Below are 16,107 nucleotides of genomic sequence, written 5' to 3'. Positions count from 1 at the left end.
TGCCACCAGGAACTTACAAAGTCTTCCATTTATTCTCTCTTCAACATGTAATGCTATCACACTCGTGTACATTTGTTGCATAAAAATAATTCCTAGGCACTTTGTGAAAAATTCTCAGGTTATATAATATTTTGTACCTCTAGCAGAACTATGTACAATTATAAATCTCAGAAGCTAAACTGAAAAAGAATTATTCACACTTATGAAACGGAGATCCATGCACAATTTATATACATACATCCATTCAATAGTCAGACACAAACAAACACAAGACAGCAGGCACACGTTTCTCTCTTTCTCTCTGTGAATACTGAGGGATCACGGCTGCACGAGGAAATGTCGAGCCACAGTAGGACACCGGTTGAGATTGTCATAGGCTTCGGCCTGATAAGGTGAGGTAACGGGAAATGTATATCCTGCTTTCATAGTGCAATCAAAGGATAAGATTATCATCATTTCAAGTCAAACAGAGGAAATGCACGGAGGACCAAAAAAAAATTTAATTAAATAAAAATCATGATCAGATCATCGAGGCCTATTTAAGTTCAAAAATCTAGGTTTGATTTTTTTTTTAAGAACTCAATTTGTCACTGAACATGACAACACAGGTATGTTTTGAAAGTAGTCCTCAGTGTATTAGCTCCCACTGCATGAACAAATGCATCAAAATATTCTCTTGCAGTTAATACTATATTGGAACATAATTTGGAGTTTACACAAAAGGGGAAAAAAAAAAAAGCAAATACACTTATTTTGCTAATGGCCTGGGGAGGAAACGCATATAGGAAGCACATAAAGGCTAAACCGAAGTATCATAAATAAATGTTTCATAAAACAGCTTATTGGGGTTTTGGTTTTTTTGTTTTAAACACACAGTTTTGGTTTATCTGAGTAACTTGTGGGTCCCTGTGACCCATTCCAAAAAACATAAATATTACAGCTACCACACTGTATAGCCTACCCGTACATAAACTGATCCGTAAAACAGATGGTATGGCAAATATACATATTACAGTGTTCTATAAAGATTTCATACAACAGTGTACTTATGTCACCTTAAATAAAGCTATTGCGTAGACAATAAGACAAACAAAGAACAAAATTATCAACGCCACTTCCTTGTGGCTTTACAAATAATCACTCATCTCCAAAAAGAGGTGCATCAAGCTACTCAGACTGGGAGAGACAATAGGTAAAAATACCCTGAGAATGTGAACCCTCCAGGAAGCATGACTTGATTCTTATCAAAGAAAAGAAGAAGAAAAAAACAACAACCTTTTAAACGTAAAAATAAAAATGGTTTCCATTATTGCGTTCTCTTATTGCAAATTCACCTTTTTCCAGACTATTTTAAGTTTGCTTTGGGTTGTTTTGTTTTTTTAAATCCAGTGTGTGCGACATTTAAGAGTTTTCGCAGTTTGGCCTATTCCACTCCATCAGGTGCCGCTGCCGGTGGGCCAGCCACATTTCCTGACTGGTGAAGACCCTGCCACAAAACCAGCAGCGAAACTTCGTCACGACGTCTCTGCTGGGAGACATCACGCCCACCATTTCGTACTTTTTCCTGCTCAACCTGCGAAGTTTGAACTTCAAAGAGAACCTTTCCTGCACTGAGTTTTTACCGCTCCATGCGGCTTCCGTTAGGTCGTCTGCCGCAGGGAGCTCGCTGCTCAAAGCCGAGAGCGCGTTCAGAGTCCTGCGTGACAGTATGACCTTCTGCACATCTCCTCTGTACCTGTTCACAACCTCCATGATCCTGGCCACCTCAGGAATGTCAGCATCGGGATGATTTAGCACTACAACAGGCTGGTCTCCTGTTGGACGCTTTACCAGCTGAGAGGGATTTAAGGCTACCAACTTCAAGGTCCTCTCCAGATCTTTTGGGACGGGCTGCCACCAACAGCCAGGGGCTGATGAGGGCTCTTCTTGGATGGCTTTACCAGCAGGTGAATGGTTTTTGTTGAGGATGTTTGTGAAGGAGTCTACAGGTACTTCTCCAAATTTCACCCCTTCAATGCTCCGATCACTCAGCTTTGCAGATGGGCCACAGCAGGAACCCATCTTATCTGCAAAATAAAAAGTAAAAAACACTCAGCATATTTAAAATTACAACTCAAAGTTCAAATATTGGGAATAAAATGCCGTTGGAAATTAAATCTTCAGACATTTTATGTAGAGAAAGTAGAAATTCTAATTTTACCTCGTGTTGGAAGAGCCGGTTGGGAAATAGAGGAAGACTGGGCGCTGGTTTGAGGAGTCACTCCATCAGCAGCAGAACTCATCTCATCATTCGACTCAGGGTAGCGACTGCCATTCTGCGATGGCTCAAGCCCTACATTCTCAAGGCTTGCTTCAGTCACTGACCCAGCCTTTGGATTTGTTGGACTCATCCAAAGGTCTGAAATGCTCTTGTCAACTTCCATGAAGTTCAGCAACTTCTCTGCATCGCCCTCCAGTTCTTGATGTGCCGGAATCAAACCTTCACGTAGATCTGGCGTGTTTGCAGTCATATTTCTAGAACTTGTTGGTTTTGCAGTGCATCCTGGAGTGAAGTCCTCTTTTGGCTTTGATTGCTGAATTGAGCTAATGGCTTCAAATTGGTCATAGAGTTCAGTCTCTGAACCTTTGGTCCATTTCTTCTGGTGTACTTCTAATGGGCACACGGTTTGGACAATCTGTACAGTCTCCTCCATTGCCGTATGAGGATATTGCAGTCCATGCTGGCCACTGCCCTCTGATGGAGACAAAGAAGTTTGTGACACCCACTGCTTGTCCTTCACAGGATTTTTTTTCAATACTATCTTTAAGGACAGCTCTGGTGACCTTTTATTTGCTTTTTTAAACCTGGTCTTCCTTTTACGCCGTCGACATTTCCTCTTGTTTTTTGGCATGACTTTATATTTGGGCATTTGCTCCTCAGCCTCCTTTGTCAACTTCAGATCACTGGAAACATGATTGCCATCACCATAAACAGGCCCCTCCAGCTTTTTAATATGCTCTTCAGTTTCCTGAACAATCTTTAGTTCCTGATTCTCTCGGTTTTCCTGGATGCGAGTGCACTCCGTTGGCTCAGTGTGGGCTGATGCCGGGACATCATTATGTAGTTTATTTTCAGCATGCAGACACGGAGCACACTCGTTCAAAGTCGAGTGACATCCATTTTGGTTGACCACGCACTGAGCATCGCCAGCAGCACTTTCAGCTTCCTTATCTGATGATGCCACCGTTTTCAACCTTTTGCCGTAAGCAGCACCGTTCTGAGCTACAGTTATCTTGTTCTTCAGCGTCAGAACAGTAAGATCTGATGACACGATGCTGTTCTCCTGCATGGGGAGAAGATTTATATCTTGCGGGATGTTTGACAGAACAGTTTTCAGGGCCTTGGTCCATTTCTGGTCACCGGTTTCTCCTGCAACAGATTTCATCAGAAACTTTTGAGTCTCCTCTAGTGTCGTTTGTGGATCTGACAGATGGCAGTATTTATCCAAGAATTCTTTCCCGGGCAGAGAAAGGCAGTCCGGCGTCAGCCAGCGCATTTCCCTAACTGCACTTCTTGTTCTGGGCTTCACATTGGGGATTGTATCATTTGGTTGTATTGCTAGAGAATGAACCGCCTTCCTTTTTTTCTTCTGGTTGCCATTCTGGCACATATGGGCAGTCTTAATGTGCTTAGTTATCAACCATTTCTGAGATGCCTCAAAGCCACAGAGATGACAGTGTAACCTTTGAGTAGTTGATAGCTGATTCACGTCCTTTGTTTGCACCAACAGATCATCGGCTCCTTCCAGGTCCAAATTATGTATGTACACATGCTCTAAAAATACTCTAACATCACCTGTGGAGAATTTCTGGCACATTTCACATGAGTATTTGCCGTTTGGGCAGTGATACGCAGTCAGGTGAGCACTGAATTCAGGCCATGTGCGTCTAATGTCATCATTGCATATGCTGCAGCTAGAAAAAGTGTCTTTGTGGCTTAATAGGTGGACCTGAAGATAGGAGAACTTGTCTGTGCTAAAACTACATACATGACAGGAAAAAAATGGGGCAATCCCTCTGTGTTTTTCCTCAAAGTGTCTCATTAAGTCTTTGGGAACATATTCCAAATTGTCACTGCACTGAGAGCAGGTGAACCGGAGCGCATTCCCATGGTTATTTGTCCCGCACTGGCTTTGCGGCACTTCCTGCGAGGGCTTCTTTGATGAAGGCCGCACTGTGCTCTGCTCCCACTCCTCTGATATCTTTTTTGGTCCACGCTTATCTTCATTTTGCATAGCTAGGGGCTGAACGGCATTCTTCCTGAGGTGGAGCTGTTTGTGGCGGTCTCTGTTCTTATTGTTGGTACGCTGTTTATTATCTCCTGCAGATGTAGCTGTGCAGATACCCACCGAATCCATGGTTTTATTTTGTTTTTTTCCAGATTTCTGAAAGTGCAGAAAAACACAAGCAATTTGGTCATACTGTACTTTATTCTCTGTGCTTCATCATTTTACAGCTGCTGCATTCACTGTCCTGCTCTGCATCCTAATTTAATACAAGTCCACCTGTTGCTGGCCATGGTTCAAACTGTGTCTACCTGGATGTAAAATTACACATATGGTACAATAATAATAAACTATTTGCGACTACCAGGTGCAGGAAACCCACCTGCTCCATTTATGAACTTTCATGCGCTGCATAAACCCAGCATATATGTGCTATGCTAAGCGATGCAGCTAAAAACATCCCTCTCGACTCAAAAAATTAAATAAATGACGCACATAAACAAGAATAGACTGAGCTAGCACTTTTTAGCAGATTAAACAGAGGGGTGCTGCGCGGCCATTGTGCAGTTTGACTTGACCACAACAAAGTGACAAGACTCGCTTTGTAGAGAGACAACGACCGCCTCGGGAATAAAGTTAGACAAAACCGTAGCACCCGAGTCTCTCCACTATCGCACAAACAGGAGTGTTTTTAATTTGGTGACCAAGCTAACTGTTAAAACTGAGGCGGCGTTTAACTGATTTGAATTAACGTGACGCAGAAGTGCTTACAAAGACGGAATAACTTGAGGGATACAAAGCGTGCCAACAAAGTTACACCGCATCCGTTTATTCATCTCGCGTCGACTTTTTACTGCACAAAGACCCGAGCGGTTAAATAAATCATTAATAAAGCCGTAGCTGTTTAACTAGTAGTCTCTGAATTTTTTTCTTTTTTTTTCTTTTTTTTACCTTTTCTTTTGTGGAGAGCTTGACAGCTCAGCGAGTGGCAGCCATGATGGTTTTTCATCCGGGGATTACAGCCTCTGAGCTGCTTTTAGCCTTTAGCCGGGTGCCTCCGTCCTGTCCCGGGCCTACAGCTAAGCACAGACGCCGAGCTGATTTAATGGGGAAAACAGCTCTCAGTGTGCCCACGTAGCGTAGTTTAAAAAAAAAAAAAAACTTCTGCTAGCAGAAGACTAGAAAACCGAAAATAGTGGAAATATAACAAGGCGTACATGAAAACACGTATTTTCCAAAATTGTTTGCAAAATAATAATAACAACATTAACTGGTCGCGGCTAACTACTGCAGCCCACAGCTCGCATGCTGGCTTTTGTATGACGGTAACAATTCCACTGAGTAGTCTTAAATGTTATTATGAGCTTTCATACAATATGTTTCTATGTGAATGTAAACTTCTAAGGAAGCTGTTCGTGTCCTTTCCAACATGAACATTTCTAGAGTTATTTTTCTACAGGAGTGGATTAAAGTGAAGCAAATTGTTAAACTGCCCCCAAATAGGACCTTCACAGATTGGTCCACATGGTCACAAAAAACCTAATCTCCACACACCTTCACGCTCACCATCCAATGAAGACATTTACATCACTCAAACCAAGGACACCCTGGGAATTGACGAATAATCCCAGGCTACTCACAGCAAAATTTCAGTTTTAAAGATTGTTTACATTTCTGCCCCCAAAGTGTGCTGCCAACTTTTGCATTTATGTTTCTTTTTGAAACAAAAAAATGAAAAATTTGGGCATTGCTCTTGGTTTTGGATACTGTGTCAAATACAGTGAAAATACAATGAACTTTATTTTGTGCATTTTTAGAATGATTCGACAGCCACACGTTGTTAGACAACAGTTATGCAATGTCCTCAATTTCACAGTCGCATCCACACCTTGTTCCTCACATCCAGTTTCAACATAGAAAGTTGGTAATTGTGAAAATGCTCAACTCAAGTCTTTAAAATGGGACTTTAAGAATTATTGATTGATGGCTACATCAATTTTTTTGGATGGAGCAAAAGCAAGGTGAGGATTATTACAAAAATAAAAACTATGTAGGAAATTTGTGTCTTTATATTTTTTATTTAAGTATTTAGGTCTCTTCGATCATATATAGTGTGTTACTGGATCATAATTATTGATTCATTCATGATTTTAACTTCTACTGAGTATCCAGTAGACAGTCTATATGTCTATGAAGTGCTGTGTATACAATTAACAGTGACTGAAAAAAAATCAATGAATGTTACACAATGTAAGTATAATCTGATGGTTTTGTTTCTTTTGGTTTTGTTTTGTATAAGAAGTAAAACCCTGTGGTAGTCAATCAACACAAAAAGATCTGAACTGGTGATAGCCTCAGTCAGACTCAAGCAGGGATATGTTTGTATTTGTTATTCCAGGCAGGTACAGCGTTGAATGCAGTCTATAATACTGCAAAACACTGAAGAAGTGAAAGTTTAGGTTGCCTCTGCTCTGCCTGCTATATCCTTTGGGTTTGTGGAGCACTTCACAAATTTAATTAACACACAGTGAAGGGCTTCGTATAGTTCAATAGCAGCTATAAAATTTGACCACTGGGCCTGGAGTGGAGCAAATGTGACACCCTTTATTGCAGCTACTTAATGGGCTGTAGATTCATTCGCACTTGTGACCTTTCGGCAATCTTTAATAAGACTCTCTAATTTGAATTGTAAATGGACATAATCACTATAGGGGTTTTAATAAGTGACTTCGTGTAGGTACAAATTAGTATGCCATCTTTTACTGACTGACTTTTTAAGTATTAAAAGTATGAGACAGTAGAATGCTGACTCTTCAGAGCTGACCCACACTTTCTAAACCACCGACATGACCCTATCCATGGATTTTTAATTACAAACTGTGCCATCTGTCCTTTATGATTAGTTTACAAAAATCACTTTTAGATTTTAAAGTTGTCAGAACAATGCCCCCCTAACAGAGTTTAAATGAATGCATCTGGGCAGCATTGCAGATTTTAGCTGGGTCTCCAGAGGAATGTTGCCTATTTTGAGACACCAATGCCAGGAAGTAAACAGCTTTATGATGCTAACCTTAAATAGGATCAGTAACTTAAAGGTTGTTTACATCATCTGCCATTTCTCTCCATGTGCTTTTTGAATGACTCTGCAGTGGCTTGGTCACACTACTGAGCCGGACAATAGCTGTCAGCTGCACTCCAAGTAGGAGCTGCATGACACAACAAAGAAGAAGAAGAAAAAAGCCACTGGCTCCCTCCACCCAGGACACCATTCGTTTCCGCCGACAGACAGTTTCAGTCCTTTATAAAGACGGCTTCCCACCGCCTCAGCAATATCTACCACAGAGTGGTTAGCATTACCAATCCTCTTAACCCTCACCCCCTGCATGCAGCCACACTCCCAGACTGCTCTTTCCATTATTTAAATGCATCACGGAAGCAGTGTGGTGTTTTCTTGTAAAATGTAAAGTTGTTATGCGCCAGACAATATTTAAAAAATAAAAAGGTTGTCTTAAGTGATGTTAATGTTAACCTTTAAAATGTTATCTTCAAGTTACTGATCCATTGTTGCAAGATAAGGACTAGGTGTGGCTCAGTCAGTCGTACCGGCATCCTTATCACAGCCCCTGGGAAGCCACCAGGGAGTCGACCCTTCTTTGATCTTCCTTTGTCACCTGATAAAACTTGTCCCCAGCATTGGTGGCTCAAAATAGTCAACATTCCTCTGTAGCCCCAGCTAAAAATCTGCACTGCTTCCCGAATGCACTCATTTACATATATCAAATCAATTTCCCTCACCATCATCACTAAAATGGGTTCTTCTGCTAACCTGGAAAATCTGGAAAAGTGCATTACTTAGAATTCCCCTTGCTCTTGAAGTTATAGAGGAACAGATGTTACTTTAACCTATTTGAGTTAAATTAAATGGTCCTGTGCCTCTGGGACAAACTGACCCATTTTGGAGTTGCATTACAAAAAGTGACTGATTGAATTACTTTGCCTGCACAGGGATTTTTTTTACATGTATATTGGAAAAACAATTATTCTTCTATTGTAAGTTTTAAAGGTCATCACACTCTCCTGGGAGTAGATAAAACTCAGTTAGGTAAATGTAGCCACAAAGAAAAGAATCACTTTCACATTTGTTATCACAGCTGTGTACACAAACACACGTGACGCACATGTAAATTCAATGAGCATTTTCTTTTTAGTAGATTTTCACCATATTTCATTCATTGAATGTGCTGCACTGATGGATTGGCCCACTATTTTAGTTTTTACTTTCACTTGATATTTTCACTTTCATGAGAGAAAGGAACAAACCAGTATCATCTAGCCTAGAAACCAACAACCTGGTTAGAAGGAATGGTTACAGTGACTCAGCACTACTGTGAGACAGCAAGACAAACAAGACAGATATGAGTTTCTCTAAAACTAATATAATATAATATAATATAATATAATATAATATAATATAATATAATATAATATAATAATTGAGAACAGAAAAAGTAAACCCATGTCAAACATTTATGAGAACACGAATAAGAAAAAGGTTAGTGACAAGAAGTGGGTGGGTTCTCAAACAACTTGTGAGCAACTGAAGCTGCTGTAAATGACACAGGATACTACTGATGGACTTATGACCTGACAGTAAACAGTGGTGATGCTAGAATCTGTAGGGGTCCTAGGCAAAAATTGACTTTATTCAAGTGTCTCTCCCTACTGTTCAGGCTAGACTAGCAGCATTAATTATTTCACATTATATTTAACCATCATTATGTTCATTATCTCCACTCACAACTGTCTTGCCGGTTTTCTCCACCTTCCCTTTTTTCTTCATTGTTTAACTACTCTTCATTTGTGAAGTGTCTTCTGCTGTTGTTGTTAGGGTAGTTTAACTTCTTCCCCTCTTTTATACCAGTACTTAAGTAGAGTTTTTGTGCCAAGACCTATCGTTCAGGAGAATACTGCAGAGTGCTCATGCTCCAGCACTGATATAAATGGTAAAGAGTTGTGGCGACGTCACTGCTTGTACACAACACGACCAATGTGCTGAGTATAATTGCAAACTTTCAGTGTCACCATGCTGTAGGGTAAACCAGACCCCGCTAGTATGGCCCACCAAGAAGTTACCTCTCTTGCCTTGTGACCAGCTTGCAGTGGGAGTCAGTGGAGTCACATCAGGCCCCCCTAAAGAGGTCAAGTCTCTTTGACTGTCTCTGCAATTTTGTTTTTGTTTGCTTTTAATTCAAGGGCACTGGTTGCCACTGCTGTAGGTTAAAGTTTGTCAGCACTTGGGGGACCTCTTCTGGTGTTGGGCCCCAAGCACCTGCCTTTTTTGGCTGTTGGCAAGCTGGACCAGCTGTCAGCTTCAAAGCAATGCATGATGAGCTAATCACTTCCCATGCATCTTTATTGTTTATCTGAAAATGTGGGCAGTACAAAAAATGAAACTGCTAGAAAACTGTTCTTTTACCAGCTTTCTGTGTTTGGCCCGTTTTAACATTTTACAATTCAATATAGATAGCCTATAGGAACTGCAATATTGGGATGTGGGCACAAATTAGATGTTGCCATTCCCATTCATTGATCATTGGCTGCAATAGAAAAGCAGCTAAGCTGACTTTGCAGTGATTGGATGTTGACAGTTGTTGCTTATCTGTAATTGGTTGCAACCTGTGCAGTACTTGTAAAGACAATGGAATGATGCTTTCAAGTGATAATCAAAAACAAAATCTAACAGGTAAACTGTGTTAAACAGCTAGATGTTGCACCAAAATGTTTTACAATGCACATCTTTCAATTGAAAACATCTGTTGCACTTTATCGGCTACTAGGTTGGTTGTAGTGTAGTGGTTGTAATATTTCACCTCCAGTTTTCCCGGCTGTCTTTCGGTTGGTTGTTCACGAGGGGTCGCAACTTTTCGAACAGCACTTGAACGCACCAGTAGTGTTTGGACTCGTGTTGCCGACTCTCAGCAGCTACAACAATGAGTGCGAGCAGAGCTTGTTTGGCTAGTTTGAATTGAAGTTTTCTTCAGTGAAACTGCCCGTAATATTTCACTACATGTGCTCTCTGGGTGAGTCTCCGCTTCGGGTTAGACAGGAGTCGCGTTTCTTTTCACATTCTCACCTCAGAAAAAGAAGAGAAAGATGATTGACTTCACTGTTCCCACTTCTGATCCGCTATCGTGAAAAGTGACATGGCTGTGTGTTTGGAGATTTAGTGTCATTGTGCGGCTTTTTTTTTTTTCCTGTGCTCTTTCTGAGACACGTTTTAGTTGATTAACTGCCATTCCAATGTTTTGTCTTTGCCAGGTTTCCAAAGCACTGTATTAAATGGAGCTGGAGGACCAATGGTGGAAAGGACAACTTGCTGCAGATATATACCAGGCGCTGCGATACAAAGTGAGTCACACCGGGTCATTTATGTGGTGGCTGCTAAAAATGATGCAAAAACTATGAGAAAGGTTACCTGTAGTGTCATCCTTCACATTCATCAGTAACTTCTTCTGTCGTGCTGTTTTACATTTTGATGTTGAAATAGCAGTGCAAAACTGTAAATAGTGAAATCTGAGTTACTCTTGAAAACGATATTGATTCCTTATTTTAATAGGCATGAACTTGTCTTTGCTCGCTTTAAATTGCTTGCTGCTTGAGTAATCTCATAGGACTACAGCAGAATAAACCTAAAGTCTAGTTCAGTTACAATGAAAGATGTGTCTTTTTGAAATCTCAAAACACGTTGTCCCATAGGAGCTCAAGTTACCTTCCTTCAAAGGTCAGTCCCCTCAGCTCAATTTGAGGCGATACTTCGCAGACCTCATAGCCATTGTCAGCAACCGCTTCAGGCTCTGTCCTACGGCCAGGCACCTGGCCGTCTACCTGCTGGACCTCTTCATGGACCGCTATGACGTCACGGTGCAGCAGCTTCACATGGTCTCGCTCTCGTGTCTTCTTCTGGCCAGTAAGTGTGCAGCTGACTTCACTTTTCAACACATCTAACTAGTAAGTGTCCACACTGGTGTGACAGATTGGGTGATTGTTCTTTGCTTACAGGTAAGTTTGAGGAAAGGGAGGACCGGGTGCCAAAGCTGGAAACACTAAACAACCTGGGTTGCATGAGCTCCATGAACCTGGTCCTGACCAAGCAGGGTTTACTGCATATGGAGCTGCTCCTGTTGGAAACTTTCCAGTGGAACCTGTACCTCCCTACGTCGGCCCATTTTACAGACTACTACCTCTCTATTGCGGTCCATGAGGGTGATCTGCATGATGGCTGGCCTATGACATGCCTGGAAAAGACTAAACTATACATGGCCAAATATGTGGATTACTTTCTTGAGGTTTCCTTGCAAGGTACCATGCATTTTGGATGTATTTGTGCAGTGCAGTCTTGCTTATCAGTATTATCAGTTTCTAGTGGAGCTGATAACGTTGATTTTCCAGTTATCAGAAGCTCCTCAGAGCCTATCCAGATAGCAAACAGTAGTTGAAACAGTTAAATCACTATTCGTCTGTCAACCTACATTAAATTGAATCAACGTTGATTATCAGTTTTGCACCGTCTGTTAATACTCAAACAGCACTGATCATCATTGCTGATGATCAGTGGGACGTCACTGGTATTTCAACTGATATTAAAGAACAAATTACTAATAATATTTTTGAAATATTGTATTGCAGAGGATGTTAGATTAAATATCTAACCTTAAACATTAGGGTTTAACATGTAAATACCAATGTATAACTTTACATCGTTTTAAAGCAAGAGTTTATTCTTCTTCTTTTTTTAGTGGAAGTTTAGTTTAAAGTCCTTTTTGGTGAATTCACTCCTACATTGTTTCATATGTAGGATTATATGGCTTCAGAACTGCCACAAATCTTTATGGCGCTTTCAACATGGTGCTGAAAACAATCCTCCGAGATTTTGGTTGTTGATATGTTGATATGATAGCATCACAGTGTTACTCCATGGTGCAAATCTCCTGTTCCACCACATTCCTAAGGTGTTCTAATTCACTTAGATCTGGTGACTGTGGAGGTCGTATAAGTACCATAAATTCACTGTCGTGTCCAAGAAACCAGTTTGTTACGTGCTTTTGTTCCAGCTGGGAGCAGCCATAAAGGCATGGGTACAGTCAGCAACTGTACTCAGGTAGGCAAAACAATGCTAAATTAGTAATAAGGGCACCAAATTGCACCAAGAACATATCTGCAACACCATTAAATCACCACCGCAACAACAACTGAGTGTCATTAAACCAAGGGAATGTTTTCTCAGTCTTCGCCTTGGTTTCCTGTTCTCAGTTAGCAGGAGTGGCACCCGGTGGGGTCTTCTGCTGCTGTAGTCCATCTGTTTCCAGTTTCAATGTGTTCTGCATTCAGATGCTCTTCTGCATGCCTTCGTTGTATCAAGTGGTTATTTGAGTTACTGGTGCCTCTTAGAGATGGTCACATGTGAAAATCCCAGTACATCAGCATTTTCCAAAATATTCAGTGCAGTGTGTCTGGAACCAATTCCAACAATTACGCCACATCCCAAGCCACAACAGCTCAAAAACATTTACCACTGTTTACCACACCCCAACTCAGCACCTACACTGGACAAATGTGCAGTACTCCTAGCAGGCTTGGGCAAAAACACTTTGAGGTTTTATCAATATTTTAGCATGAATCAAACATTTTTATAGCACTAAAATCTCAAACTTAAAGTTAACATTTTTTTTTAATGTTGTCTTGTAACATTGAGGGAAAGTTAAATTAAATTATTTATCACAGGTTTGCTTTCTCATTTCTTTCCATATTACCTTTTTAAAAAAATTCCACTAACTGCTTTTTTTAAATAAAACATTTATACCTACACATTCAGAATAATAAGGAAATGTAAGTGGAAAATAACAGTGTCCACCCACAAAAGTTGATCTTTGAGTTTGCTTGGCCAGTTTTTTAAAGAGAAGATGTACTTTAATTGTCATTCATGACTAGTGAGAAAATAACTGTTCTTTGTGTTTATCCTTCTAAAATTAATTGAATCCTAAAATAATACAGTATAACAGCTGCAGTAATGGCAGTCTAAATTCTACTTTCTAAGGCTATCTAGCGTTATCAACAATTTAGCTAGTTTTATCTTATCTATCATAATTAGATTCTACATGCTAATTTAGATGATTTGAATAAGAAATTTACTTTATAGCATGTTGGTTCTATGTATATTTAAAATTTTCAGTCTGGCATTTTAAGTTATAAATGGGTTACTGAGAAAATACATTCAGTCCTAGCAATAGCTAAAGCTAGCAAATGCTGGCTATCGCAGTATTTAGCTTAGCACAGATATTTTAGGTCTTTATCTGTTTGTCTTTTGAAATGTCTGTGAAAGTAGCATCGATGCCCGATGGTTTAGCAAACTAGTGTAGTTCCTGTTAAGCCATAATGCAGCTACTGTAGCAGATCTCAGTTTTTAAATTCATTTTGGACATAATGTCTGTTTTCATGAAGAAAAAAATGTAAAAATGAGGATTGGGGTTTTTGGGGTGTTAAATCTGGGGTGCTTTTTTTTTTTTTTCTCCTCAGATCATGTCTTTTTGTGTTTTGCACCTTCACTGGTGGCTGCTGCGTGTGTGGCCGCCTCACGCCTGATCCTTCACCTGTCACCTACATGGCCACCGCGACTGCAGCGCCTCACAGGCTACGCATGGGAGAACCTAATCCCGTGTACAGAGAAACTACTCATGTGCGTATCTAACAATAACCTTGCACAAAGTTGACTTGTATATGTGCTGAATATGAAAGTGAACGCTCAACACGGTTGATTAAAATGACTTGGGACAGTTAGGTGCTGCGTTTCAGGTTTGAGTGTTTTGACACTGATGCCTCACAATGGCACAGCAGAACAAAAGAAGCCAAAGCACAACAGAAGCACACACCTTACACATACAAGAGATTTACATCAGCACTCGGTGTGCAGCATTGACTCTTTTTGCTAATCAACAGTGCAACTCTTTGCCCCTTCTTTCCACAGTGCACATGACAGTGACGTCAAAGAGGCCAACAAGCAAAAGTGTCAGCAGCCCAACCAGCAGCAGCAGCAGGGTCAGACAGCTTACCACACCTCAGCTCAGTACCTCAACCGAACAAATGCGCAGTACCCCCAGCAAGCTCCACAGCCAGTCACAGCCCCTAACCACCTGCCTGCCTCCTACCTCAGCCACTCCACTGCCAACGGCCCCCAGAGCATCAACACCCAAACCATCTCCACGTCGCTGGACCCAAAGTCTAACATTCCCAACAGGGCATTCCAAGTCAGCATGCACTATACTTGCGCTGCTCCGTGCTTTGACAGATGATGGATTTCCAAGGTTTAGTCATTTTGGAAGAGGTAGAGTTAAGATACTGCCATCGATTTCACCGGATCAGAACAAGACGAAGAGGGAGGAAAAAAGAAAAGAAAAAAATCTTGTTTTTAATTTGAAGAGTCTTGATGAGATTGGTGCAGCACTTTGAATCACAGTACACAATGTGCAATATGCCAAGTCTGCTGTAGTTTTCTTATTTGTTTTTCAAGATGGTTCAGGTAAGAATGTAGTTGTGAATTGCCTCTTGACACAGTTTGCACCCTGTATCCACTGTCACTGTTACTGCGTTACAGACCAAAAGTCTCGTATTCAGTTAAGCCAAAGTATTTCAGAAATACTATATGTACAGTTACTTTGTGCCTTTAGCCATTGTGACTATTAGTATAAGTTAAAACTGCAGTAACAAAAGGGGATTGACATTGTTTTGTAGTTGACGTGAGAGTTAATGTTTCTGTAGCTTTGTGGGTTTTTTCCACAAAAACTATTTTTGTTTGTTTGGATGAATGTCATTTGTAAGACAAGGAAATAATATACCCCCTAGATGTCACAACGTACAGTATTAGCAGAGTAAATGTTCTCATGTGGATGGAGGACAGAGTGCATTCTACAATGACTGTTTTAAATAAAATATAAACCTGTGTTAAACTGTGATTCTAGTCCAGTGGATTTGTTGCAATATGTATCATTAAGTATAACTGCTGCTTGCATGACTGCAACTTACCATCACTTCTGATTCTCTGATTTAACGTTCAACATGTGGTGTAGTAATCATCTAGGAAAAACTCATTTCTGACTTTGCTACAAAAATATGACCAGCTTTATTCTTCAACACATTCTGAGTTCTCCTCGTGATTTCTTTTGGAATAGTTCTCCACACTTCTGGAAGGAGCTCTTCTTTGGGTGTTGGCTTTTATTCTGTTCTTTGTCTGCTATAATAATCTGGGCTCTAAGGAGGCCCATCAATGGTTGATGGTGTTGCATTGCTTTTATTGTATTGGCACTGTTTGGGGATCATTGTTGTACTAAAAATTGAAGCGGTTGGCAATCAGATGATTTCCAGATGGTACTGAAATAGATTATAATCTGATGGTACTTTTCTCCCCAACAGACTGGTTCAAATGCAGTCTGAAACCATGACACAGCTGCCACTATGTTTTACGGCTGTAGACACTCACTATTGTATCTCTCCTGACATCTTCTGTATGTATGACCCTAATTTGATTGGAAAATTTCAAATCTAGATTGATCACTCCATAAGTCTGTTTTGTATTTACACTGGTTCTCAGCGCAGTTCTTGTGTAATTTTGTATACCTTGGCATTTCTTAAGAAGAGAAACATGGTGACGGTTCTCCTGATGAAGCTTCTGATGAGGTTTCAGTGAGCAGTAGATGGATGAACAGAAGGTCCTGTGTCAGGTCCTGTAATAGCTCTTTGAGAATCATCTTGTTCCTGCAAAAATTCTATTTATGTCTATCAGACTGTGGTG

The 16,107-nt window shown here is 40.5% G+C and overlaps 2 protein-coding genes across 2 annotated transcripts; one reads left to right on the top strand and one right to left on the bottom strand.

Moving 5' to 3' along the window:
* Nucleotides 1–1,357: 1,357 nt before the first annotated feature.
* znf518a (zinc finger protein 518A) lies at nucleotides 1,358–5,273 on the bottom strand. Its single transcript, XM_085369539.1, has 3 exons — nucleotides 5,217–5,273; nucleotides 2,201–4,424; nucleotides 1,358–2,066 (listed from the first exon to the last, which is right to left on the bottom strand). The coding sequence occupies exons 2-3, from the start codon at nucleotides 4,395–4,397 to the stop codon at nucleotides 1,402–1,404; spliced, it is 2,862 nt and encodes a 953-aa protein (XP_085225665.1). The 5' UTR covers nucleotides 4,398–4,424; nucleotides 5,217–5,273; the 3' UTR covers nucleotides 1,358–1,401.
* A 5,328-nt stretch (nucleotides 5,274–10,601) lies between these two features.
* On the top strand, nucleotides 10,602–14,611 carry ccnj (cyclin J). The gene is made up of 5 exons (XM_085369538.1): nucleotides 10,602–10,673; nucleotides 11,022–11,232; nucleotides 11,325–11,624; nucleotides 13,839–13,998; nucleotides 14,287–14,611. Exons 1-5 carry the CDS (start codon nucleotides 10,605–10,607, stop codon nucleotides 14,609–14,611), a joined length of 1,065 nt encoding a protein of 354 aa, XP_085225664.1. The 5' UTR covers nucleotides 10,602–10,604.
* The last annotated feature ends 1,496 nt before the right edge of the window (nucleotides 14,612–16,107 follow it).

Source organism: Diplotaxodon limnothrissa, linkage group LG13, assembly GCF_057381915.1.
Source record: "Diplotaxodon limnothrissa isolate DT_005_m linkage group LG13, D_limnothrissa_male_GT1.1, whole genome shotgun sequence".
Lineage (NCBI taxonomy): Eukaryota > Metazoa > Chordata > Actinopteri > Cichliformes > Cichlidae > Diplotaxodon > Diplotaxodon limnothrissa.
Note: the sequence above shows the minus strand (reverse complement) of the source record. Positions and strands in the feature narration are given on the sequence as shown.